The sequence below is a fragment of the Hyperolius riggenbachi genome, chromosome 4 (assembly GCF_040937935.1).
Source record: "Hyperolius riggenbachi isolate aHypRig1 chromosome 4, aHypRig1.pri, whole genome shotgun sequence".
In the NCBI taxonomy this organism is placed as follows: Eukaryota; Metazoa; Chordata; class Amphibia; order Anura; family Hyperoliidae; genus Hyperolius; species Hyperolius riggenbachi.
This window is the reverse complement of record NC_090649.1, coordinates 67030641-67055646: the sequence shown is the minus strand read 5'-3', so window position 1 is coordinate 67055646 and position 25006 is coordinate 67030641. Positions and strand designations below refer to the sequence as shown.

Sequence of the window (25006 nt, the reverse complement as noted above, 5' to 3'; positions counted from 1 at the left end):
CAGGTTACAGATCAGAATTCTAACCATTATAAAGATGTTCCTAGACCAAAGTGATCTGTAAACCAAGACCTACTTCTACAGCTCTAGGCTTGCAAAGCCAACATTAGAAGCTGTCCACACATTACAGAATACCCTTATCGTTCACCCTCTGGAAGAAAAATACCAGAAGATTGATCCGAAACCTGCATGTATCTACCTCATTCTCCACACAGAGAGATGTGAGCGAGTGTTAGGTCTGAAACAAGAAGACAGTTGTGCTGGTTACTATTTAGCAGTTGGGTGTCAGGTGGTCAGCAGGCTGGAGCCAGTGAGCTCATGCAAGCCAATAAGAAGTCCAGCAGGCAAACCTTCTGCCGTGATACTCAGCATGAAATGCCCCTCAAGAGGAATCTATGCAGGAGAAACAGGACAGAAACTGCTCACAAGAATAAACCATCGCTGCTTTAAAGGGACCGCAAACACAAACAGAATCTGGACTCACATGGGACTTCCTCCAGCCGCCCGTAGCCCGCAGGGTCCCTCAGCATCCTCTGGGTCCTCTCCATGGTTCCGCTGACGGCTCTGTTACTCCAGCGACTTCGGCTGAAATCAGGCATACGCGGCCAGTCCGTGCACCCAGCGCATCAGCACGCCGGTCCCTGTAAGCATCCGGTGTGGTTCTCAAAAACCTGAACCGTGCATGCACAGGACACTAACAGCGATCGGCGTGATGGCGCGCCAGGTGCACACACACACACACACACACACACACTACTCCACCCAAAGTCGCCGGATTACCGGAGTCGCCAGCGGGACCACGGAAGGGACCAAGAGGACGCCGGGGGACCTCGCGAGCTATGGGGACTGGAGGTAGCCCCAGGTAAGTCAAATTTATACTGCTCAGGATCCCATTAAAAGTTGTAAAGAATTGTAAATATATACACCAGAAACAAACGCCGGACAGCCGCACTGACAAGACAGCCCAGTGCGCATGTTCGTCATCACCGTGGCAACAGCATCCCTTATGGCATCTGTATCCATGTGCATCGCCATAGCTGCATTGAAAGAGACGGGGGGAACCTACAAAGACGGGGAAACCATGCACACTCTGCAGACACAGACTTCATTGCTGCAAACTTTTATTACCCTATTTAAAATGTATATAGCACCAACATCTTCCCCAGCGCTGTACAGAGTATATTGTCTTGTTGCTTAACTGTCCCTCAGAGGAGCTCACAATCTAGTCCCTACCATAGTCATATGTCTATGTATGTATGTATGGTGTAAAGTATGTATTGTAGTCTAGGGCCAATATAGGGGAAGCCAATGAACTTATCTGTATGTTTTTGGGATGTGGGAGGAAACCAGAGAGCCCGGAGGAAACCAACACAGACACGGGGAGAACATACAAACTCCTTGCAGATGTTGACCTGGCTGGGGTTCGAACCGGGGACACTGTGCTGCAAACTATGAGCGATAGCCACTTAGTCATCATGATGCTGGGAGTATGGCATTAATTTATTACTGTAGAAGTGGAGACAATTTTACTATTCATATAAATGCAGCACATACTGGGTCAGACATGCTTGTCTGACAAAAGTGGGAAAAGATATAATGCATGTATAATCCTCCACTGATCAGGGCTCCGTTTTTCAAGACATTTTAAAGAGGAACTGTAGTGAAAATAATCAATAAAATTGCTTTTTTTTTTTTTTTTTTTTACTAAATTAAGTTATAGATTATATAGGCAGCATTTGTCCATTGTAAAATCTTTTCTCTCCCCAATTTACAATCTAAAATGTATCGCTGGTGGTGACATCTTTTGTTCTGCCAGGTGACTTGTAAGGAATGTTCATTACTGAGAGTTTTATGCACAGATACTGCTTGCTTGGCAGATGGAAAAAGCAGTGGTTTTTTCCCCACAATGCAACAAGGTTCACAGACAGCAAACTGTCAGGACCATGGTCATGACATTACACTGTGGGAGGCGTTTAACCACAATATCAGCCATACAGAGCCCCCTGATCTGTTTGTGAAAAGGTAAAGATTTCTCTTGGGAAAGGGGGTACCAGCTACTGATAGGGAGAAAGTTCAATCCCTGGTTAAAGTTCCTCTTTAACCACACTTAAAGAGCAACTGTTAGCTCCAAAATGCCCCCTTAAAAAAAAACACATACATAAGTAGATAAATACATGCTCTACTTACATAACAGATGTATCTGGGTGTCAAAGTTTTTATTTCAGTTATAATCATATTTATATATTAGAAGGTATAACCGGTATATTAGTCCGGTTAGATCTTCTTCCCCCCCAGCATCCCCCTCCTCCCCGCACTGACTCTGAGCACAGCGGGGAGGAATAAATGCAGCAGCCACACACAGACTCACCTAATAATGGATCCAAGCGCTGTCGTTCCCATCTATTCTCTGCACTAGTGCAGAGTGTAGGATACTGCAGCGCCTGGAACCATTATTCCGGGAGTCTGTGTGTGTGCACCACCTTTATCCTTCCCTCAAAGCTCAGTGCGGGGAAAAAGGAGAATGCGGCGACGGTGGGCAGTAGCTCCGACCTGCCTTCAGTCTCCGAGCGGCGATACCCGCTCGGGAGACTGTTAGACGGCGTAATCGCCGTCTATTTACATGTACAGCGCTGCAATCAGCAGCAGCGCTGTACTGGGGACAGCAGTGTGACACGGCTGTCCCCTCCATAGGCTGGACAGTGATCGGCTGTCATAGGCTGAAGCCTATGACAGTTGATTGCCCTGATTGGCTGGCGGTGGGAGAGAGGGAGCAGGGGAAAAGAATAAAAAAAAAAGGCTATTTTTATTTTTTTAAAAAGTAAATAAATATTTATATAAAAAATAAACAAATGTGGAGCAATCAGACCCCACCAACAGAGAGTTCTGTTGGTGGGAGGGGGGAATCACTTGTGTGCTGTGCGGGCCTTAAAGCTGCAGTGGCCAATTAGGGAAAAAACAGGCTGGTCTTTAGGGGGGTTTAACACTGCGGTCCTCAAGTGTTTAAAGTGTACCAGAGATGAAATGTGACAGGGTGAGATGGACAGGTGTATATACAGTGGCAAGCATACAGACACTTGTGTTATGCTCCTTTTCTTGTTTCCCTGCCTGAAAGAGTTTATAATTAGCAGTTTTTCTCCAGTCAGGATCCAGTCGGCTCACTGATAAATTACAGCTATAAAACCTCTTTCCTAAGCAGATACCTGCGCTTTTTACTGTGAGAGGAAAAGGTCAACAGTTCATGTATTTTCACTCTGGGAGTCTTGAGACACTGCAATTGAGCAGAGACTATGAAACATTAAATCTGGCTTTGTAAATGTTTATACATAAAATAAAACTTTTAGATATCTAAGAGTCATTTTTAGGAGTAGAAGGACAGATCAAATTGTTTATCTCAGTTTATTTCATCTCTGGTTCACTTTAAGTATTTGCATTGGCTGGGATATGTGCAGTGGATAAAATAGATAAAGCGGTAACAGAATGACTTACGATCTCAGCTCCCCATCCAGGTCCTGCTGCCGCAACTTCCTGAAGTCGGCATTCAGGGCGTCGTAGTTCTCTTCGGAGGTGTCATAGAATCCCGGAGCCGGCTTCTTCTCGAATGGGATCTCTGCGTTATAATCTACACCTCGTTTCTTCTTCCTCTTCTTCTGTATCTCGATCCCCGCCGCCCGCAGCTCTCTCCTCTTCTGAAGAGCCGCCAAACGCCTGGGCACAGAAGGGGCATCAGTGAACCAGACTAATGACTTGTGCCATATACTGGCTGTAACTTACTGCACTGCTCCTGCACACCAGTGAGAGCAGGGCAACCTACCTGGCCTCCTCCAGCTGCTTCTCTCTGGCTTTCCTCTTGGCCTTTTTCCCCTGGGTGTTGGCCAGACGCGCTCTAGCTTCAGACAGCATCTCCAGCTCATCTGAAAAAGAAGGTCATGCCCCATTAGGTCTCATTCATACTGGGGATCGCTAAACACCAGCAAAATCACCAGCGTTTTGTGGCAGGAATTTTTTCCACTGGACAATTTTGTGATTTCCAGATTTTTTTTTTAACATTTCACTCGCTGCATGCATTGCGTTTTCATTTTCCATGAATTGCCGGCGATCGCTGCAGTGAGATCACTGCCATAGACTTTGAATTACCCTAGCGCTTTTCAAACCGAAAGCGATCCGTCGGCAATATGGAAATCTGGGGCTAAAGCCTGCAAATCACCCGTGGGAATGGGCCCTAAAAGTGCTCAAGATTTTGGAAAAAGTGCAAACAATGGAAGGCATTTGATGTGTGTATCACACAGGCATTTTTTTTAAAGCATACCTGAAGTGAGAGTGATATGAAGCCTATCATATTTATTTCCTTTTATACAACGCAGATTGCCTGGCTGGCCTGCTGAGCCTCTCCCTCTAAAACGTATAGCTATGAACCCTGAACAAGCATGCAGATCAGATGTTTCTGACTGGATTAACCCCATGCTTGTTTCTGGTGTGATTCAGACACTACTGCAGCCAAAGAGTTCAGCAGGATGCCACTCAACCGTATTGTTTAAAGGGAACCAGAGATGATTAAATGTACAAGTGTTATACCTACCTGGGAGTTCCTCTAGCCCCATCCGGACAGATCGCTCCTATATAGAACAATGCTCTTTATTTGCAGCTGTACAGCACGTTACCAGACAAAACAGGTCCAAGTACTCAATATCACATGGTACAAGTTGCCAAAACATATGGCCACTGACTGCTGAAAAATCTTTCTCAGGTATAAACCTAACCTGCTCTGATGAGCACTGGGCTACATGCACTTTTTCATGGCCACTTTATCCAGTGGTGAATTGCAAAATGCCATACGCTACTTCACTTTAAGCCGATGTGGAGCTGCAGGGTCTCCCCCATCTGAGCTTCCCCAGGTGCTTGCAGCAGAGCGCTTACCTGTCCCACCGGCGTACGTTCTCCGGTGTCCTGTCGCTTTTATCCATGCTGTGGGGCTCCTCCCCCCTGTGCCTTCTTTTCTGAAGTCATGTGACAAAAGCTGAAGTTCAAACACTAGAGGTCCGGCATGTATGCTGCCAAACTTCTAGTGTTAGAACTTCAGCTTGTGTCACATGACAGGGAGAGAAGACACAGAGAGGAGTCCAGCAGCATGGAGAAAAGCCACTGGACACCCGAGGAACCGCACTGGCAGGACAGGTGAGAGCTCTGCTGCCTATGGAGTAAAATTTTCCGGCCTTCGCAACCAGAATTAATCGGGCATCGTTTGTGGCATAAATTTTTATAAGATCTGATTGCAGTGATTGAATTTGGCGGTATCAATGGTAAAAATCAACAAGTGTATGGTCACCTTTACTTGAAAAAAGGCCAATCTGCAATGTGTATGGGCTAATCTGCAAAGAGAAGGTCATCCATACATATTTACTGGACTATCTTTTGCAGCCTAAAACATATTCATGTCCTCAAGCAAGATACAGTGTGACTGTAGACTATAGACAGCTTACTAGTCTACGTTTCCACTGTAGCGTGACATTTTCGCCTGCAAAAAAATCGTATAAGATTTTTTCGATTGGAAAATTCGCATGTAAATTTGTACGCGTTTTTATGCAAATTTTCATACGCAAAGATTCGCACTAGTTAAATATGCATAATCTGCCTAGTAACAGCTTAGTCATGACTGCTGACAACTTCCTGTAACCATGGATCTAATGCGAATTTTCAGGCAAGTAACGCGAAAATTCGCATTGACTATACAAAGCATTGTACGCGAATCGTACGCCATGTCCGAAAAAATTATACAGGACCTCAGACATTTTCACGCGTACGAACGCTAATGAAAATTCGCATTGAATGGAAACAGCCCCATTCGCCACCATTAGTTGCAAAATCAATGCAAATTTTCTGACAGAGAAAAATCTGACACAAAACGCACAAGTGGAAACCAGGCCTTACTCTTCACCTTGTGCTTCAACCATTATTCCATTTCACAATCAGCTTGCACTGGCTGGGCGGTCTCCCCTTATGGGTGATGGTTGAGCTGTATATCGCCTTGCCATTTCTGCTCTGGTCTTCCTGCTGGATAAGCTGCATGTAGGGCTGGATTTATCAATGGGCATATTGAGCCAGAGCCTAGAGGCAGCAGGGGCGACAGAGCTGGCTGAATATAGCCAGAACTGCTCCCTTCAGCTTTCTGCTAGTCTTTCCCTGCCTTCTCTCCTCCCAGTTTACAGTTGTAATGCTAGGTACACACGATACAATTTTCTGTTAAATTTACCTGCCAGATCGATTTTTTCCAACACGTCCAATCTTGATTTTAAGCAATTTTCATAGAAGTGAACAGAAATCGACCGAAAAAATTGATTGAAATTAAGATCGGATGTGTTGGAATCTGGCAGGTAAATCAACAGAAAATTGTATTGTTTGTACCTAGCATTACAAAGAATCAAACAGAACCTATTCTTATGTAAAGTTCATCTAATTCAGCATAAGCTTGTTCTATGTTTAAAGCATAAAGGGTGTATGACCAAGGGTGTGGCATCTACTGACATGCAAGGCACCAACTCTTCTGTACATATCAGCTATTGCGATGAAAATCTGTCCCTAACCGCAGTATTATATAGTCTCATACATTACCCGGACAGCAAGCTATCTGCACAGAGATTGTATGGGTTTCCTCCAGGTGCCAGTTTCTTTCCATATCCTAAATGGAGGCCCTTAGGTTAAGGCCCGGTTCACATTAGACTTAAAAAAAAAAACAGTTCCCAGATTGGAAGGAAAAGGATGGAAATGGATCCAAAGTTAACCTATGGATCTGTTCACATCTGTCCATTCAAATGGATCCGTTCTGCTGAACGGAATGCAAGCTTCCCGCAGCACCAATTTTTCTGGACTGCCGAGGCCAGCGGAAGGGAAACGGAACTGAATCGCTGCACTGGAAACGGACCATACTAAATAGAAAAATACACTTTGGTGGTCTGGAGGGAATGTGGGGAAACAGAACGGAAGCAGCGGAAGGAAAACAGAGTGAAAACTGATCCGATCGACGGGTCATCACATATGTTTTCACAGATCCGTTGGCAAACTTCAACGCAAGTGTGAACCGGGCCTTAGTGGCTTCCAGTCAAAGTGAACTTGACAGTGGAAGAAACATTCCAAGTAAATGCTGAGGGACAGTCGGGCCTGGTTCACACTAGCAGTGCTTTCCTAAGGGCCAGTGATTTAAAAAGTACCAGCGAGTGTAATGCCATGCGTGTTTTCTAATTGTGCGCCATGCTTTTCAAATCGCTTATGCTTATAACAGCGCTGGTGGTGTGAACCAGCACTCAGCGATGTCACCCTTTAACCACTTCACCCCAAGGCGGTTTTTACCCTAACGGACAACAGTGATTTTCACCTTTCAGTGCTCATGCCTTTCATTTGCCAATAGCTTAATCGCTACTAATCACAATGAAATGATCTATATCTAATTTTTTCACCACCAATTGGGCTTTTTGGGGTTGATATTTGTTTTCAGTAATTACTTTATTTTCTATGCATTTTAAAAGGGAAATACAAGGAAAAAATACACTATTTCTCCAATTTCATCCCCTATGGTTTTAATATAAACACTGCTACTGTACATAAAACCCACACATTTTATCTGTCCATTTGCCCTGGTTATCACAAGATTTTAATTATGTCCCTAGTACAAAGTATGGTGACAATATATCGTTTGTAAATAAAGGTGTATTTTTTTGGGTCTTTTTTGTTTTTTTTTTCTCCACAATTTTCACGTGCACGGGAATGCACGTGCACCCGCGGGAGCGCGCACGCGCACAGTGGCAGCAGCACTGTCTGACTTATAAAAACGTCCTGGAGCCATTAAGAGGCTCTAGCAGGACGTCTTTATAAGTCAGCATGTCATTAAGTGGTTAACAACAAAAAAAAAATTATGTGTTGCATGTCTCCATTGCAAAGTACCATGAAAGGTGGAGGTACGTAAATTTTTAAGCAAAACAGAATATTACCTATGGCCAGCTCAAGATTCAGCTCTTATAATCTTGCCTTTGGTAATTTATCTCTGTCTTTCAGCAATCAGTGCTGTAAGTATGTTTTAACACCCCTCCCCCTCCCAATAGCTAATGCTGCCGGCAAACTTACACGCCCGCCCCTAGTAACTACGACTGCCAATGTACTCACTCCCCACTTCAGTAATGAGTGCAGTGAGCATGCTTTCACTGCCCAACAACCGCGTCACGTCTATAGGCGTAACCGCAGCGGCAGTCCCAGGACCGCCTAACCCCGATTGGCATCAAGTCTTGAAGCTGCAGTTTAGCAGGGAACGCGCGCACGCATGCACGATCGTTCCCTGCCGGATCATTCAGGAACAGCTGATAAGGCTGTTTCTGAATGATCCACTCAGCAGATCGTTCAGAAACAGCCTTATCAGTCTGCAGACAGACTGTACACACGCTCTACTGTCGGGAGAACGCGCCCCCCCCCCCCCCAGCGGGAGGGTCTGACGGACCCGTCGTTCTCTATAGTAGTGTGTGTGTACGCACCTTAAGGCTTATACTCTATATGTAAAAAAAGCACATCCTCAGTATAAAGGGTCTAATTTATTAAAGCAGAACAAAGTGCCCCTTAAGGAGTGCTGAATAAAGCACCTTCATCCATGTCCACAGGGTCGGGTCTGGCCGGCTTGGTTTCTGGATTGGGGTCGATCTCTCCAGGTTTCAGTTTCCTGGGGTCATCTGCTGCCTCTTCTTCATTGTCTCTCTGTGCAGCCTTATCTCTAAAGGTGGAAAAAAAGCATTAAACTTCCTCAAGTCTAAGGTGGGCAGGTAATACAAAGACACACAGGCACAGTTGCCAAGTACAGGCAGATAGATAACTTAAAGGGAATCTGAACTGAAAATAAACTTGATATAAATTGTACGTGTATACTTAATAGAACATTAGTAGCACAGATAGGAGTCTGATAGTTTCTAGTAAGGGAAGAGTTAAGAAACTTCAGTTATCTATGCAAAAGAGCTTCTCTGAGCTCTCCGACCAAACTTGGGTCACTGCTTTCTGGAGCACTTATACATCAAAGAAACAGAGACAGATTTAGATTTTTACTGCAGGGAAGTTGAAAGGGTCATCAGCTCTGCTTGTTTTAAAGTTCAAAATACAGAGTGTGGTTTGTAATTGCAAATACAGTATGACACAATTATGCAATGTTTTTAAAAAGCTACTGTATATATATCTAAAAATTTAAATATGATGCTATTTTTTTTGCTACTGTTTATTAAATTATCAGTACTATACATACAAATCATTACATTTTTTTTTTTTTTTTTACATTGGTGCCACTTTAACCTGGTCATACACTGGTCAAGGTGGCCAGCAGATCCTCTCAGATCATTATCGGACCAGAGAGAGATTTATCTGATCAAATCACGCTTTGCACTGTACACAGATTTTCAAAAGATTTCTACAGGAAATCTATTGAAAATCTGAGTGCACTACCTGGCTGCCTTTGGCACACCAGTTAAAGTAGTACTCTGCCCACTGTCTCTAGAACTTGAGGGTAAAGGCCTGTTAGCCACATAACTACTAAGTGGACATTCCACAATGGACTTGCTTGAAGACACAATTATGTGGTCCCTCTTCCCTACAAACACCCACCCCGCTTTCCCACCCGACTGTTAAAATAAACTCTGTAATGAAAAAAGTTCCCCTGGGGGGTACTTACCTCGGTAGGGGTAAGCCTCTGGATCCTATCAAGGCTTCTCCCATCCTCTTGTGTCCCTCGGTGGTCTCGCTGCAGCCCATGGAATGCACAGCCAACAATCTGTCAGGCTGTGCAATATGTACATTTCCCAGTTCCAGCGGGGGCGCTAAATAGGAGGATCTCTGTCTGCTGTACTGCGCAGGAGACTTGCGACTGCGCAGTAGAGCGGACCCGACAGAGATCGGCTATTTCTGCCCATTTCCGAGCGGAGAGGCGCTACTGCGCCGGACCCGAAAAGGTAAATATTTAAATGTCCGGTGTTCGGTGGGCTGCAGCAAGACCGCCGTGGGACAAGGAGGATGGGGGAAGCTTCGATAGGATTCAGAGGCGTCCCTCTACCGAGGTGAGTACCCCACAGGGGATTTTTTTAAGTTACAGATCCTCTTTAAAGGACAACTGAAGAGAGAGGTATATGGAGGCTGCCATATTTATTTCCTTTTAAGCAATACCAGTTGCCTGGCAGCCTTGCTGATCCTCTGCCTCTAATACTATTAGCCATAGCCTCTGAACAAGCATACAGCAGATCTCAGACTTTAAAGTCAGATCTGACAAGACTAGCTGCATGCTTGTTTCTGGTGTTATTCAGATACTACTGCAGAGAAATAGATCAGCTGGGCTGCCAGGCAACTGGTATTGATTAAAAGTAAATAAATATGGAAGCCTCCATATACCTCTTAGTTCAGTTCCCCTTTAAGTGAAATAGCAGGGTGGGCGTTTGTAGGGGTTTTTGTATTTTATAGACGTGCAGTTGTGGACTAAAATAGTTTTGCATTTTGCCCAGGATTTGAGCGTGTTGAATTTATTTATAATCTCATTAGTATTGAAGTTTATTGCATAGCTGCTCCCACGTGTTTTGGTGGTCTCATGTGTTTCATTGGATGGTGCCCCACTACTTTTTCCCAGTTATACGTTAAATAAAACCTACCCCTAAATGCTTCCTTGTGCCACTCTGCCTGGTGGAACCAAACTGGTGTATTCTATGCTTGATTTTTGATTAGGAAAATGCAGTGTCTCACTTTTAAAGAAAACCTGTAATAAACAAAAGTGCCCCTTGGGGGCACTTAACTCAGGATGGAGAAGCCTATGGATCCCCCTGTGCAGCACCAATCCAGTGTTGGCTTCCTCGATCACAGCAGACAGCAATATGTACCTCTGAGATCCAGCACAGACACAGTACCAGCTCCCCCCTCAGGCTCCAGCGTAGATAGCCGAGCCCGATCGGGTCCGCTCTACTGCCCATGGCGTGAGACGGTGTCTGCAGACCCAATCGGGGTTGGCTATTTCCGCCTGAGGGGGGAGCTGGTACTGCGCTGGATTTCTGCGGTAAACATCACCACATGCTGCAAGCGCTACTGCACACATCCACCGACAAGGTTGTCGACAGATTTTTGGGGATTGCCAGGACTGGATCAGGCCTACACAGGAGGACAAAGGAAGCCTCATTAGGATCCAGAGGCTTCCTCCTCCCGAGATAAACACCCCTTAGGGGCACTTTTTTTCCTTACAGGTTCTCTTTAAGGTAAAATCTAAATTTTCTTAAAAAAAACTGAGGCCAAAGATATTTAACAAGGAGTGCACATGATAGCTTCATTGATTTGCACAAGTAGTCCCCTGTACCTTAGCAGTTGGGAAAAGCAGGTATATAATTGATTTGGAGGATGAATGTGAAGACTTACAGCAAGTACTCATAGTGCTCCAGACACTGAGCGGCCGTACGGCCAATGATCGGGGCGATAGTCCTCCATTGTGTCGGCATCAGCTTGGCCAAATGCAGCAGCTTCTCCTCCTCCTCACGAGACCATTCTGTCTTCTTAATACTGGGGTCCAGCCATTCATACCTGATGGAGAATGACAGCACAACACCCAATTTAAAACACCAGCATCAGAGAACAAGTTAGAGTAGAACCCCCAAAAAGCAGGATACCCACCCACCGATGGAGATAGAAGCTATTTTTTGTTGGGGGGGGGGGGGTGGTTTAGGGGGAGAGAAGCAAAATTGCAAGTGTGGTCACAGTTTATAAGGTTTTTGCAGGCTACATACATGTGACAAATGCATCAGTCCAGAGGGCCCCTCTCCCCCAGTGTGACAAATGCATCAGTCCAGAGGGCCCCTCTCCCCCAGTGTGACAAATGCATCAGTCCAGAGGGCCCCTCTCCCCCAGTGTGACAAATGCAGCTATTCGGAGGGCCCCTCCCCCCAGTGTGACAAATGCAGCTATTCGGAGGGCCCCTCCCCCCAGTGTGACAAAGGCAGCTATTCTGAGGGCCCCTCTCCCCCAGTGTGACAAATGCATCAGTCCAGAGGGCCCCTCTCCCCCAGTGTGACAAATGCATCAGTCCAGAGGGCCCCTCTCCCCCAGTGTGACAAATGCATCAGTCCAGAGGGCCCCTCTCCCCCAGTGTGACAAAGGCAGCTATTCTGAGGGCCCCTCTCCCCCCGTGTGACACATGCAGGTATAACTGAGGGCCCCTCTCCCCCCGTGTGACACATGCAGGTATAACTGAGGGCCCCTCTCCCCCCGTGTGACACATGCAGGTATAACTGAGGGCCCCTCAGAATAGCAGAGCTGTTGACAAAGATTCCCCCCACTTCACTTGGTTTCATCCACCTGACAAAAAAAGGCACTAATTCTCTGCAGACTCTGAGGGCCCATTCACACCTATAATCTCAAAACGCCAGCAATTGCCGCCGGCGTTTTGCGGGAGTGATTCCCCCGCGATTAACGCGAAACAATCACTGGACACTGCAGCGGTTTTGGAGCGATCGCGATTAGCGTGCTTTGCGCGCTAATCACGATCGCTAATCCCCACCAAACCGCTGCATGCTTATCGATAACCGCAAACGCGGCAGTCAGAACACTGCCACTTGCTACTATGTGTAGCGGTTTTCGTAAAACTGCTAGCAGTTTGCCATAAGCGGGAATCGCACGATTCCCGCTCAGGTGAGAACGGGCCCCGACAGATCATTAGAAGAGGTAACTGATTAAGGGCTGGTTCACACGGACGGTTTCCCGGCGTTTAGGCGCAACATTTACTGTGATCTACCAACATCTCATTCAATCGAATGGGAGCGTTCCGCATCTGCTTTTGCAGGATTTCATGAAAGCCTGGCACGTCTCAAAACCAACATATTGCTTTCAGAGGCGGTAAACGTTGGGAAAGAAGAGCAGGGACCCGAACCGCTAGCATTGAAAGCTTCCCAAAAGCCTTCAAAAGCCGAGCGTAAGACATCTGAACGTGACGTCTGGCAAGAGCTTGCCAGATGCCCGTCTGAACCAGCCCTAAAAATACTATTGGGTGGTAGAGGCAGATTGAACAGCGAGGAAGGTCAGGAGCCCCAAATGCTTGCTTTGTGATATTTAAAGGGAACCTGAGGTGAGAGGGATATAGAGGCTGCCATATTTATTTCTTTTTAAAGTGAATGGGTACTGTTTTAAAAACAAAAAAGTCAGATACTCACCTAAGGAGAGGGAGGGCTCGGTCCTAATGAGCCTTCCCTCTCCTCTCCCGGTGCCAGGTCCCGCGCAGGATCCTTGTAGCAGTATTCAACCAGTTCGGTCAAATACTGCCACTTCAGCCGCCGAAGGGAGATTTCGGAAGTCTTCGGGAGCACTCGGGCTCCCAAAGACGGGCCGCTCCATAGTACGCATGCGCGAGCGCCCTCTATGACGGCACTCGCGCGTGCATGGCATGGAGCGGCCTGAATGCTCCCGAAGACTTCCGAAGTCCCCGCGGTGGGGGATTTGAATGGAGGATCCACCGGGCACCCGGAGAGGAGAGGGAAGGCTCATTAGGACCGAGCCTTCCCTCTCCTTAGGTGAGAATCTGACTTTGTTTTTAAAACAGTACCCATTCACTTTAAACAATACCAGTTGCCTGGCAGCCCTGTTGATCTTCTGGCATAAGTACTATAAGTACTATCTGAGTCAAAACCCGGGAATAAGCATTTGGCTAATCCTGTAAAATCAGAGTACCTGATCTTCTGCATGCTTGTTCAGGGGTGTATATGGCTATTAGACACAGGATCAGGACTGCCAGACAACTGGTATTGTTTAAAAAGAAAAAAATTGGCAGCCTCCATATTGTTCTCACCTTAGTTTCCCTTTAAATAAAAAAGTTAGATACCGATGGGGTCACTTTGGATGCCAGAGTCCTCCCAGTCCTCTCTCCGTGTGCTCGGTTCAGCGCTGCCCTCTGTTGAGATTGTGCAGTGTCTGGACTCTTTGGAAGTACTTGAGTCCCTGAGTACTTTGAAAGACAAGCGGCTCCGTACTGCGCATGTGTGAGTACACACGGACACACGCATGCAGTATGGAACCACTTGTCTACGGAAGCACTCTGAGACCCAAGTGCTTCCGAAGGCTGTCCGAGGAGGGCTAAAGGCATATTCGACAACGTTGGTCGTAAATCTTTACCGGGGGCCTGGCGGTGGAACGAGGGCGTGGAGAGAGGAGTGGGGTGGCACTGTGGGGTTCAAAGCCTTCTTCTCTCTGCTTTTCTTCAGTTTTATCTAAAAGCAAACGGGAGCTGCTATCCTTATCTCCTATGTTTCTATCTCTGCACAGCCACATAGAGTATGCACAGTACCATGACTGAGGTTCACCCAAACATCTCACACTCACCACCGGGCTTTGCACTGCTTGGCAGACTTCCTGTGCAGCAGGGAAGCAATACGGGACCATTGGTTTTTGCCATATTTCATAACCGCTGCTTTGAGAATTTCATCCTGTGAAGAGAAGAAGCGTGATGGAGATTATACAGCCTGAGGACTACGGCTGACATTTCCACAACTGCAGGTCAATGATTAAAGCCTAGAAGTGAACAGGAAACCTTCTCATAGCAGCCAGGGTGATAAGCGAATACAGTGTATGGAAGCCGAATATAAACAGCCTATGGAAGCAGATGTGCACGGAATGCCTCTTGCATGGGCCATATCTGCCTGGAATTGTAGTAGAGCTTAGGCAGAGTTCACACATAAAAGGTGCTCAGTCCTGTCGGCATCAGTTCTGTATGCGTTTCCATTATTGTGTTCACACATAAATCTGTACATTTCCGGTCCAGTCTTGTCCTGTCAGTTTTCAATGTGTTGCTATGGCTGATGGCTGCGATCACACATAAAAGGTGTATTAGTTCCAATCCAGACAGGTAAAAGTGATAGAAAACTGATGCAAAACTGACAGGACCGGACCTGTACAGATTTATGTGTGAACCAAGTCTTGTGGTGGCCACTCACTTTGCAATCTGACTTTAAAATCAATTACCAATCTTACAACTTTAATGTAGTATAAGAGACTACCTGAAAACTATATAAAATATAAGTCACAGTGAATATATTGGTGTTTTAGTACATGGATGTTTGTAAGAATGTATAAAACATGTACAGATTGCATAGTGTGTGGCCACCTTTAGGCTGTGGTCACACATGTGACTGATGTTGCCCAGCCGGTATTGGGATCCAATCTCTCGTGTAGCATCGCTGGGCTGAGGCTGGACAGAGGCGGAGTCAGCTGTGGATGCATTCTGTTGCTATGCAGGGAGGGCAGAAGGAGCAGTGCAGACGTGATGTCTTATGGCAGACGAAAGGTATCGGCCGTCGCTTGAGTAAGCTGATCTGCTTGGTGGATTGCTTGCTAGCCACTATACACTGCCAGATTATCAGCCTTATCCGACTTTAATCTAGCGTGTGTACATGGAGTAGAGCAGCCTTCCTCACTCTAGGGTTCCTGGAGTACTCTGCAGGGGTTTCTTGGTATTTTCCTCCATCGTTGGGGGGGGGGGGGGGGGGGGGGGTGTTGGGGTCAGAATAATAATGAGCACATTAATAAAAAGCACTAGGATCAGGAGACAGTAAAATGAGTGGCAGTGTAATAGGGGGTTGTGAAATAAACAGCCGCTGCTACTTTTAAAGACCATGCCTCCTGCAAAATAAATGCAGGGGTTCCTCGAGATCTTATTTGCGGGGTTCCTCCAGGGTAAGAAGGTTGAGAAAGGCAGCATTAAAGGATACCTTAGTGCTAACTTTCATTCAAGAGGGACAGCTTATGTGTGTATGGAGAGTAGTGTGGATCCTTACCGCACCTCCCGTGCTCTGGCGTCACCCTCCATTCTCTGGTAATAATTTGATTTCTCCTTTTCCTGGTTGGCGTGGTCGGTGACCTCCGACACCGGACATACTGCACTGCACATGTGCAGTATTTCCACTAGGGCACCTTGCAACCATGCTTACATCATATGGCGTCAACAGGGAGCTAGGTCACAAGGCACCCTAGCGGACATACTGCGCATGAGCAGCGTAGTATGTCCGGGTGTGAGGTCACCGAACAGGGAGAGGAGAAATTGGATTATTACCAGAGAACAGAGGGAGACACCGGGCGCAGGAGGTGTGGTAAGAATCCACAATGCTCCCCATCCACACATTAGGCCTCCTTTTTGAATAAAAGTTAGCACTAAGGTATCCTTTAAGTCTTTCAATTAATAGCTTTGTTATTATTGTAGCTTGAAATGACAGTATCTACATGGGAGGTTTTACACTGCATGATTGATCCCTCTTACAATTTATATAATGTGAAGTACTCATATACTGGTTAAGTTAGTTGGATTTGTAGGCATTAAAGGATACCACAACTGAACATGTGTGGTTAAAATGAGTGCAGCACTGTTTAGGTTGTAATACGCACATACCGACTGTTCCTCCCGCCCCCCTCCGTCTGCCGCCGTTCACACTCTATACACTCCGGTGTGCGGCGACTTGCTTGACCTCTGCCCCGGACATACTGCGCCCTGTGTGCGCAGTATGTCCTTCCCCCTTCACTTCTGGCCGTTGCACAGCGCGAGGCTCAGAAGCTGCTGTCCCCTCTGCGCTGCGTGTGCGCTCCATTACACCGAGCGTAACATTATTAGCATGTGACGCTCGGTGTAATGGAGCGCACACACGCAGCGCAGAGGGGACAGCAGCTTCTGAGCCTCGCGCTGTGCGACGGCCAGAAGTGAAGGGGGAAGGACATACTGCGCACACAGGGCGCAGTATGCCTGGGGCAGAGGTCAAGCAAGTCGCCGCACACCGGAGTGTGAACGGCGGCAGACGGAGGGGGGCGGGAGGAACAGTCGGTATGTGCGTATTACAACCTATACAGTGCTGCACTCATTTTAGCCACACATGTTCAGTTGTGGTATCCTTTAATGGTATCCACTCCTCTGGGAACAAGGATGCAATGCCGTAAACAGTTGACAGTGTATCCGATGTCACCATGCACAGCAGGAATCAGATGCTATGTGATCCAAGCCTAAAGGTAGCCATACATCAGGCGACTTGTCGGACAACTGACCATCCGATTCGATTATTATAATTGAATGAAAATTGATGCTGCCAAGTGCATGTCTGACCGACAATGCAACCAATTTCTGGGCGAAATTGGTCGCATTAGTCGATTGCCCATGCTGCAAGATGTAGGGCCCACTTGCTCCATTAGGTGTGCGGCGGCAACGGCGTGGGATAACGGGACGAGCACGAGCCCACAGCTTTGGGGACCGGGTCCCGTCACTGACGTCAGTCGCGGCCAGCTACGCAGGAGAAGTGCGCTCTTTAAGTATCTCTCCAGCACCTGCTGGAGAGATACGTAGAGGGCACACTTCTCTTATGCCAGACTGAAGTGCGGGGACCCGGTTCCCAAAGCTGCGGAGGACGGCGGCGTGGGATCGATCGGAGCGGATGGGGCTGGAGGAAGCCCCAGGTATGTATAACATCGTTTTAATCTTACAGCTCTAGTACACTTTAAATTCGTTCTATTTGTAGGCATGAATGGTATTCACCCCTCTGGGAACAAGGATTCCAAGCCATACAGTGGACAGCATATACGATGTCACCATGCACAGCAGGAACATGATGCTAGGTAATCCAAGCCTAAGGCCTTGTTCACACTGAGGTACTGCGTTCAACGGACAACTTGCACCAGTTTAACCACCCTGGCGTTCTATTAAGATCGCCAGGGCAGCTGCATGAGGGTTTTTTTTAAATAAAAAAAAAACTATTTCATGCAGCCAACTGAAAGTTGGCTGCATGAAAGCCCACTAGATGGCGCTCCGGAGGCGTTCTTCTGATCGCCTCCGGCGCCCAGAATAAACAAGGAAGGCCGCAATGAGCGGCCTTCCTTGTTTTGCTTAGATCGTCGCCATAGCGACGAGCGGAGTGACGTCATGGACGTCAGCCGACGTCCTGACGTCTGCCGCCTCCGATCCAGCCCTTAGCGCTGGCCGGAACTATTTGTTCCGGCTGCGCAGGGCTCAGGCGGCTGGGGGGACCCTCTTTCGCCGCTGCTCGCGGCGGATCGCCGCAGAGCGGCGGCGATCGGGCAGCACACGCGGCTGGCAAAGTGCCGGCTGCGTGTGCTGCTCTTTATTTGATCAAAATCGGCCCAGCAGGGCCTGAGCGGCACCCTCTGGCGGTAATGGACGAGCTGAGCTCGTCCATACCGCTAAGGTGGTTAAAGGACAACTGAAGTGAGAGGGATATGGAGGATGCCATAATTATGTCCTTTTAAAAAAAATACCTGTTGCCTGGCTATCTTGATAATCTATTTGGCTGCAGTAGTGTCTGAATAACACCAGAAACAAACATTATTATTATTATTATTATTATTTAGTATTTATATAGCGCCAACATATTACGCAGCGCTGTACAGTGTGTGTATGTATATATATATATATATATATATATATATATATATATATATATATATATATATATATATATATATATATATATATATATATATATATATATATATATATAGTCTTGTCACTAACTGTCCCTCAAAGGAGCTCACAATCTAATCCCTACCATTGCCATATGTCTATATTATGTAGTGTAAGTACTGTAGTCTAGGGCAAATTTTTAGGGGGAGCCAATTAACTTATCTGTATGTTTTTGGGATGTGGGAGGAAACCGGAGTGCCAGGAGGAAACCCACACAGACACGGAGAGAACATACAAACTCTTTGCAGATAGTGCCCTGTATTGGATTTGAACCAGGGACCCAGCGCTGCAAGGCGAGAGAGCTAACCACTACGCCACCGTGCTGCACATGCATGCAGCTAATTTTGTCAGATGACAATAATGTCAGAAACAGCTGATTTTCTACATGCTTGTTCAGTGTCTATGGCTAAAAGTATTATAGACAGAGGTTCAGGATAGCCAGGCAACTGGTATTACTTAAAGTGGATATGAGATAAACTTACTTATTGCGTAATTGTGTTCCTTTCATATAGTGTATAGGGCATTCCTCAAACACTTTTGGTTTTGCTTTAATACTCTAATTCCCTATAAACGAAACAAGCCTCGCCCACAGCTTTTTACAGTGCCTTGGCACTGTAGCAAGGGCTTACGGGAGTTCAGTCTGGGCAGGAGGCGGTTACTAGCCATTGATTTCAGAGGCGAGGAGCGAGGAGGAGAGGGGACTGAATGTGTCACAGGCTGAGGGCTGGAGATGCTATCAGCTTGCCTGTGTGTAATGTGACAAACAAAATATGGCTGCTGTCATTGTATCACAGGAATAAATAATCAAACTATTGAAGCTGTTTGCAGCTAGATTTGCTGTGTAAACCATCTAAACTTTACATAAGATATATAGACAAGTTACTTGTTATAGTTAGTTTTTCATCTCAGATCTGCTTTAAAACTAAATAAATATGGCAGCCTACATATCCCTCTCATTACAGTTGTCCTTTAAAGAGAAACCGTTACCAAGAATTATCGTAAGAGAACAGAGGCGCCAGCAGGATAAAAGGTAATAAAAATTTTAAAATTTGCTGGGAGGCAGTGGTGGGCTTACCTCCGGAAAGCAGACTCAAACTACTGTCTGAATTAAAAAAATAAATGTATTATTGGTACCCCAAAAGATGCAACGCGTTTCGCAGGCACAGCCCGCTTCATCAGGCAATAAGGTAGGGGACAAACAGTAGCTCGTCAGTAGCACGAATGGCACCTCAAGCGGGCTGTGCCTGCGAAACGCGTTGCATCTTTTGGGGTACCAATAATAAATGTATTTGTTTAATTCAGACAGTAGTTTGAGTCTGCTTTCCGGAGGTAAGTCCACCACTGCCTCCCAGCAAATTTTAAAATTTTTATTACCTTTTATCCTGCTGGCGCCTCTGTTCTCTTACGATAATACTGTGTCCACCCCTGGTGGAGGGGTGACCTACCTCTACTTTCCTGATCTACAGAGAGCGACATCTTAATCCTGAGTGAGGACAGGTCTAATCTCCTCACCTGCCTATACAGTGGTTGCCTAAGAGGTAACCCACGCTTGTGAGTATATTCATCTCACACTTACATTTATCCACGGTTTCCAATACATACTACACTATATTGGGCTCTCGTGTCTCCTATTTATCGTTACCAAGAATTGAACTTCCGTAGAGGCGCATCTGCGCAGGGCGGCCGTGGGGCTCTCATCCCCCAGCACCCACCGCACAGCTTTACCAGCAAACCGGTATGTTACTTCTCAATATGCATAAATTTGAATCCACGTTGTTGCACCATGTGTTATGAATAAACAAGCAGTTTACAGCAGTGCCGGCATTTCTCATCTTTTTCTCTGCCTGCAAGAATTGAACTTCATCCCAATCAGTAGCTGATACCCACTTTCCCATGAGAAAGCTATTCCATTTCTCAAACTGCTCATCAGGGGGTTCTTTATGGCTGATATTGTGGTGAAACCCCTCCCACAGTGTGCTGTCAGGGCCATGGTCCCGACAGTTTCCGGTCTGTGAACCTTGTTGTATTGTGGGAAATAACAGCTGTTTCCAACTGGGTCAAACTGCCAAAAAAAGCAAGCAGCATCCCCTTCCACCAGTAAAAACGTCACCACGTGGTAAAAGTCAGAATGTAGATCAGGGAGAGGAAAGATTTGACAATGAGCAAAAACTGACTACATAATTTACACATAATTATTGTAAATATGAAGCACTTTTTTATTACATTATTTTCACTGGAGGAAATTTGTAAGTGTTCCCGAGTCGAAAACAGTCTCAGGTACCATACTTACCAGGGGCTTCCATAAACCACCTTGGGGCTGCTCTATCCTTTGTCGTCTCCCCAGGTGGCTCCTGTCCCCCGCTGGATGGCCCCATAGACTGGCCGAGTCGCGCATGCGCAGCCAGGCTATCGGGCCGTCCAGCGGGAGACCGGAGCCACCCAGGGAGATGACAAGGGACCGAGCGGCCTCAAGGGGACTGAACTGGCTTAGCCCCAAGTAAGTATAGAACCTGAGAATTCTTTAGAATCAAGGTCCCTTTAAGCGAAAAGTATAGTGGCCAGTTACTTACCTGGGGCTTCTTCCACCCCTGAAGTCTTCCTGGTTCCTTGCAATCATTCTGTGCTGCTCTGTTCCACCATTATCACCCTCTGAACACTGGATGTGTGGCCCATGCCACACGCCTCCTCCATAGCACTCCAGCGACTACACTTGCACAGAAAGTAAAAATTGCTACCGTGCATGCTCAGAATGCTCCTGGTACGGGAGCACGATCGAGGAGGTGCATAGCCAGCATCTCGCCCAGCTCACAGAGGTGTAAACCGGGGGAACAGAGCAGCGGGATTAAGGCAAGAGACCAAGAAGACTTCAGGGGGCTGGAAGAAGCACTAGCTAAGTAACTGGCCACTATACTTCTTCCTCAACCTTGCCATTAAAGGGAGCCTGAGATAGAAGCCATCCCAGGTTCCATACTTACCTGGGGTTTCTTAAAGGAGTCATTAGGCAACGTAAAGTTAAATGAGTGGTACTTACCGGGGGCTTCCTCCAGCTCCAAGCTCCCAGGATGTCCCTCGCTGCAGCCGTTCACTGCAGGTCCGTCCCGGTCCCCGGCGATGACATCAGAGCGACCTGGAGGTCGCTCTGTACTGCGCCTGCATGAGCGGCGCTGTCAATCACTGCCACGTGGGCCTGAGCGGACTGCGCAGACGCAGAACTACTGCGCCTGCGCAGTACGCTCCAGCCCACGTGGCGGTGATTGACAGCGCCGCTCACGTAGGCGTAGTACAGAGTGGCCTCCAGGTCGCTCTGACGTCATCGCCGGGGACCTGGACGGACCTGCAGCGAACGGCTGCGGGGAGAGCTGCGGCGAGGGACATCCTGGGAGCTTAGAGCTGGAGGAAGCCCCCGGTAAGTACCACTCATTTTTACTTTATGTTGCCTGATGACTCCTTTAAAGAGACTCAGAGACAAGATAAAGAGCAGCTCTTATACTTACTTGGGGCTTCATGCCGCCCCATTAACACGTCTAAGTCCCACGCCGTCCTCCCGTGGTCTGCCGTGGCGATCTCCGTTACCAGCCTCAGTCGATGCCAGTCAGGGTCTACTGCGCATAAAACCAGGGCTGAAGTCACTGAGGCTGGTAACAGAGCTTACCGCGGCTGAACGGCAGACCGCGGGAAGATGGTGTGGGACTACGTGTATATGGGGCGGGAGGAAGCCCCAGGTAAGTATAAGAGCTGCTCTACCTGGGGTTTCCTTGTCTCTGAGCCCCTTTAAGCCCCATTGTAGCTGCTCAGTCAATTGCTGTCTACCTGGGTGGCTCCTGTCACTCATAATACAGTCCAAAAGCCTGGTCGAGTTGTGCTTCATTGCGCGGCCCACTCCCATCCCAGGCAGCGTTCTGCACCTGCGCAGCTGTACAGTGCAAGTGCAGAACACTCCCAGACGCTGGAGCACCATGGGAGAGCATGCCTGGCCATGCATGCGTGACAAAGAACTACTTGGCCAGGCTTTTGGGCAGTATTATGAGTGAGAGGAGCCACCCAGGGAGACTGCGAGGAACTGAGCAGCCTCAAAAGATGGTCCAAGGTAAATAAACCTACTTACCCAGGGCTTCCTCCAGCCCCTGGCAGCCATCCTGTACCCTTACCGCAGCTCTGGCCCCGGGCCACTGCCTTTCGCGCAGGCACAGTAGATGCCCATCAGCATCTGCACCAGAGGCGACCCTTGGGCCACCAGCTGGGAGTAGAGCTGCGGCAAGGGCACAGGACGGCTGCCAGGGGCTGGAGGAAGCACCGGGTAAGTAGATTTTGTGTTTTATTTACCTTTCATTTTTCCTTTAAAGAAACTTTTTAACAAAAAAGTTTCCCTGGGGGGGTACTCACCTCAGGTGGGGAAAGCCTCCGGATCCTATCGAGGCTTCCCCCGTCCTCCTGTGTCCCACGGCACTCTTGCTGTGCCCCTCTGAACAGCGGGATGTAAATATTTACCTTCCCGGCTCCAGCGCAGGCACAGTATCAGCTCTCCGCTCGGAGATAGACGATCGCTGTCGGGCCGCTCTACTGCGCAGGCGCTTGTCTCCTGCACCTGTGTAGTAGAGCAGACCAGACAGAGATCAGCTATTTCCGCCTATTTACAAGCGGAGAGCCGCAACAGCACCACCCGCTGGAGCCAGAAAAGGTAAATATTGCACAGCCAGACCAATTGTCGGCTGTGCGTTCCTTGGGCTGCAGCGAAACCACTGTGGGGCACAGGAGGCTCCCCCCGAGCCTTGATAGGATCCAGAGGCTTCCCCCTATTGAGGTGAGTACCCCCCAGGGGAACCTTTTTCCGTTACAGAGTCTCTTTAAAGGAAGCCCCAGGTAAGTATGGAACCTTTCATCTCAGGTACACTTTAAAAGCCACAAAGCTCCAGAGTCCAGAGAGGTTCCAATGGCAGGAAGATAGGAGGCTCTCTCTGCAGCGGGGACAGTGAGCAATAAGCCCTCTCCACACACTGAATACACCTTCCTGGAGTCACATATAAAGCAATAGAGCGCCAGGGCTCCGTGCAGGAATACAGCAGCAGGCACGGGGATCCCTCCATGCTGCACAGGGCTCTCCCCAGCCCCGCCCCCTCCTCCTCACCTCGGTGTTCCGCCACACCCCGCCCTTTATCATAATCCGCGGCATGGTGGCGGTGCTCGGTCACGTGATGTACCGGAGAACGGGCTACACACACGCTGCAGCGTAGACTCGCGCCGTGCAGCTGCGCTTGTTGTGGCTGCCGATGACGCACCACGTCAGACACCGTGCCATAGAGAGCGCCTGGGGTACCGCTGCGCCGCGCCGAGGAGCGCCCTCTGCTGGCCGGAGGTCACAGCGCTGTTCAGCACAGACACGTGTGGAACATCTGCGGGCGGCACGTCGCCCTCTGGTGGCAGGAGTGCGTCAGGGCGCTCGCTGCTGTCTTGTGTTTTGGGGATAGTTTTATAAAGCTCTGTGTTTATGGTTTTTTGCATATGAATTTTTCATTTTTAACTCAGATAGTGAACTTGAAGTGTGTAATCATGGCTGCGCGCCTCCACACTTGGCTCTAATTCATATTATAGTTCAATGGAAATGATTATGCTTTGCATGTGTAATGAAAAATATTGCAACCTGTAATATTTTGCGACTTAATATACTGTGGCGCATGCCCCGCCTTCTTTCACATTTCTCGGTTGCCATTATTTGCAACTGCCGGTGTTTTGTTCCCTCCAGGGGGGTTATTAGTTGCTCACCAGGGGGGTTCCTTATTCCCCCCAGGGGGGTTATTACTTTCCCAGTAGAGGAGGGTCCTGTGTGAGAATCAGGGCCGGGCCGAGGCATAGGCTGGAAAGGCTCCAGCCTCAGGGCGCAGTATAGGAGGGGGCGCACAATTCATTCAGCTGTCATTCCTAATTGTGTTTGAAGCAGAAAGAAATAAGAAAAGGGGATACATGGCAGTGACTGCAAGCCATATAACTAGATATTAAGGTGTTGGGGAGGTTGTGGGCCCTGTGGCACCTCTTAGTCTAATAGCAATCAGTGAGTGACAGCTGGGGTGGGGGGGATGAAGGGGCGCACTTTGGTGTCTCAGCCTTGGGTGCTGGAGGACCTTGTCCCGCCTCTGGTGAGAATAGGTTAGGTTGGGTTGCATTTTCTGACAAAAATAGATTGAAATCAATGGTTAGGTTGCACTTTCTGATAGCTATAAGTATAAATTATTGCAACCGGTTGAAAATTAATATAAAGTTGCAAAAATGTTCACCACACCTGCAAAATGAAAGTCCACTTCTAAATTGTGCTACATACACCTTCCAGCACTGCAAAAAAGATTAATGTCCCTCAGAGGGGCTCATAATCGAATCCCTGCCCTAGTCATATATCTATGTATTGTGTAGTGTATGTATCATAGTCTAGTGCCAATTTAGGGGGAAGCCAATTAACTTATCTCTATGTTTTTGGGATGTGGGAGGAAACTGGAGTGCCCAGAGGAAACCCACACAGACATGGGGAGAACATACAAACTC

General features: G+C 47.7%; 1 protein-coding gene across 1 annotated transcript in view; it reads right to left on the bottom strand.

Moving 5' to 3' along the window:
- CDC5L (cell division cycle 5 like) overlaps positions 1–23777 on the bottom strand; it is a 75866-nt gene extending 52089 nt beyond the window's left edge. Inside the window, exons 1-6 of the mRNA XM_068280155.1 lie at positions 23601–23777; positions 14347–14450; positions 11401–11562; positions 8616–8743; positions 3809–3908; positions 3484–3702 (exon numbers count right to left, since the gene is read on the bottom strand). Of these exons, the coding sequence (XP_068136256.1) occupies positions 3484–3702; positions 3809–3908; positions 8616–8743; positions 11401–11562; positions 14347–14450; positions 23601–23645 (758 nt within the window). The 5' untranslated portion in view covers positions 23646–23777. The remainder of the gene's footprint in view (positions 1–3483; positions 3703–3808; positions 3909–8615; positions 8744–11400; positions 11563–14346; positions 14451–23600) is intronic.
- Between the last annotated feature and the right edge of the window lie 1229 nt (positions 23778–25006).